The sequence below is a fragment of the Entamoeba invadens genome (assembly GCF_000330505.1).
Source record: "Entamoeba invadens IP1 unplaced genomic scaffold scaff_1105074726079, whole genome shotgun sequence".
Lineage (NCBI taxonomy): Eukaryota > Evosea > Mastigamoebida > Endamoebidae > Entamoeba > Entamoeba invadens.
In genome coordinates, this window is record NW_004191893.1 from 150,022 (window position 1) to 151,587 (window position 1,566).

The following is a 1,566-nucleotide window of genomic DNA, read 5'->3' on the forward strand; positions in this document are numbered from 1 at the left end:
AGTACAACAACAAAGTGTCCAACCGCCTCAAACAAGGTCAACAGATCAACCAACTCGACAACTGAATTTACTCCCACCTTCAAAATACTCACAAACACCTCAAAAACAACATCTAACAACTGGAAGCCCAGTTAACACTACTCAGCCACAAAACCTCTTTGACATTATGGATCAGAACGACCAAAAGGCTCAACAACCAAAATCAAATGCGGTGTTTGGAGCGAATACTGTGAAACCACAAGTTAGTTCGGCTCAGATATTCGATAATTTGGCTATACCAGCCCCACAAGGAAACAGAGGTGGAAATACTTATGACTTCTCTTCACAGAAAAAGGTCGATTTTATGCAATTCTACACACAACCACAACAACAAACCCTTCAACAACCCGCTCAGCAATATTATCAACAACCATACCAACAACAATACCAACAGCAACAACAACCAATGTTCCAGACACCACAAAGAGACTATTCCTCGATTGGGAAGTATTACGTTTAAGGTTAATTCATATTATTTCAAACTGCTTACTCTTTTAAGAGTCTCATGTTTAAGGTTTTACTTTCAAATAAAAAGAAAAAAAAAATAGAATAAATGAATAGTTTTTTTAATTTTATAATTTATAAAACCAATTCTTTATTATTACTAATAATTCTCGATTGAATTATCTATAATGCCATCAAAAAAGTTCTGTTTGTCAATTCGACCAAATGATAGAGCAGCAAAATATGGTGTGATAACTCTTTCAGTGTAATAAATGTAAATAAAGCAATGGTTTATCTTTTTATAAATTGTTCAACCAAAATGGCTTCAGGTAGTAATCTGTTATTGAGTTTAATAAATCAAATACCAATGAAGATCAATCAAAATCAAATATTCAACTTTTGAAACATAAAACATCCACACTTTGTTTATTGAGTTGATAGAATTGAAATCTTCTTTTAACATTTATTATTAATAATTGTTGCAACATCGTTTTGTCGATCATATAACGTCTTATATGATTTAAATCAAATAACAAATATGATATAACGTTTGTTCACTTTCCAAACTTTATTATCAAATGTGCCTTTTGAAACAATAATGTTTTTATCGAATAACTATATCATTAAATTATTAATTATTTATATAGTTTGTTAAATCTAAATAGAAAATAACTACATATTATATTATTTTTATTAGATGGGTTAAAAAATAAACCAAATGTTTTTATTTAACATGAATTTTTCAAATACATTTTTGCATGATGCATGGTGATTATTTAAAATAATATAAAAACAATGAAATGTAAACGTATTCAATAGGGAATATTAGCACGATTATTTAAAAAAAATAAAAACGATTTGATCATTTTTTTCTCCAACAAAAGTTGTTATTTTTAACATTATAATATTTGTCGATATAATATTATTAATTACATAAAAAACACGAAAAAGCCAAACAGACTGACAAACATAATAACATTTTAAAAAATATGGTCAAAATAATAAATGTTATTTATTATTTGGTTTTTTATAACAAAATGAATTCATGTTTGAATTAAAGTACTATATTTTTAAGTTTTTAAA

The 1,566-nt window shown here is 27.2% G+C and overlaps 1 protein-coding gene across 1 annotated transcript; it reads left to right on the top strand.

The window, feature by feature from the left end:
* Positions 1 to 4: 4 nt before the first annotated feature.
* On the top strand, positions 5 to 499 carry EIN_032440 (hypothetical protein; the record flags this gene model as incomplete). The annotated part of the gene is made up of 1 exon (XM_004185761.1): positions 5 to 499. A coding segment is annotated over one exon (495 nt), but the record flags the coding sequence as incomplete, so codon positions are not given.
* Between the last annotated feature and the right edge of the window lie 1,067 nt (positions 500 to 1,566).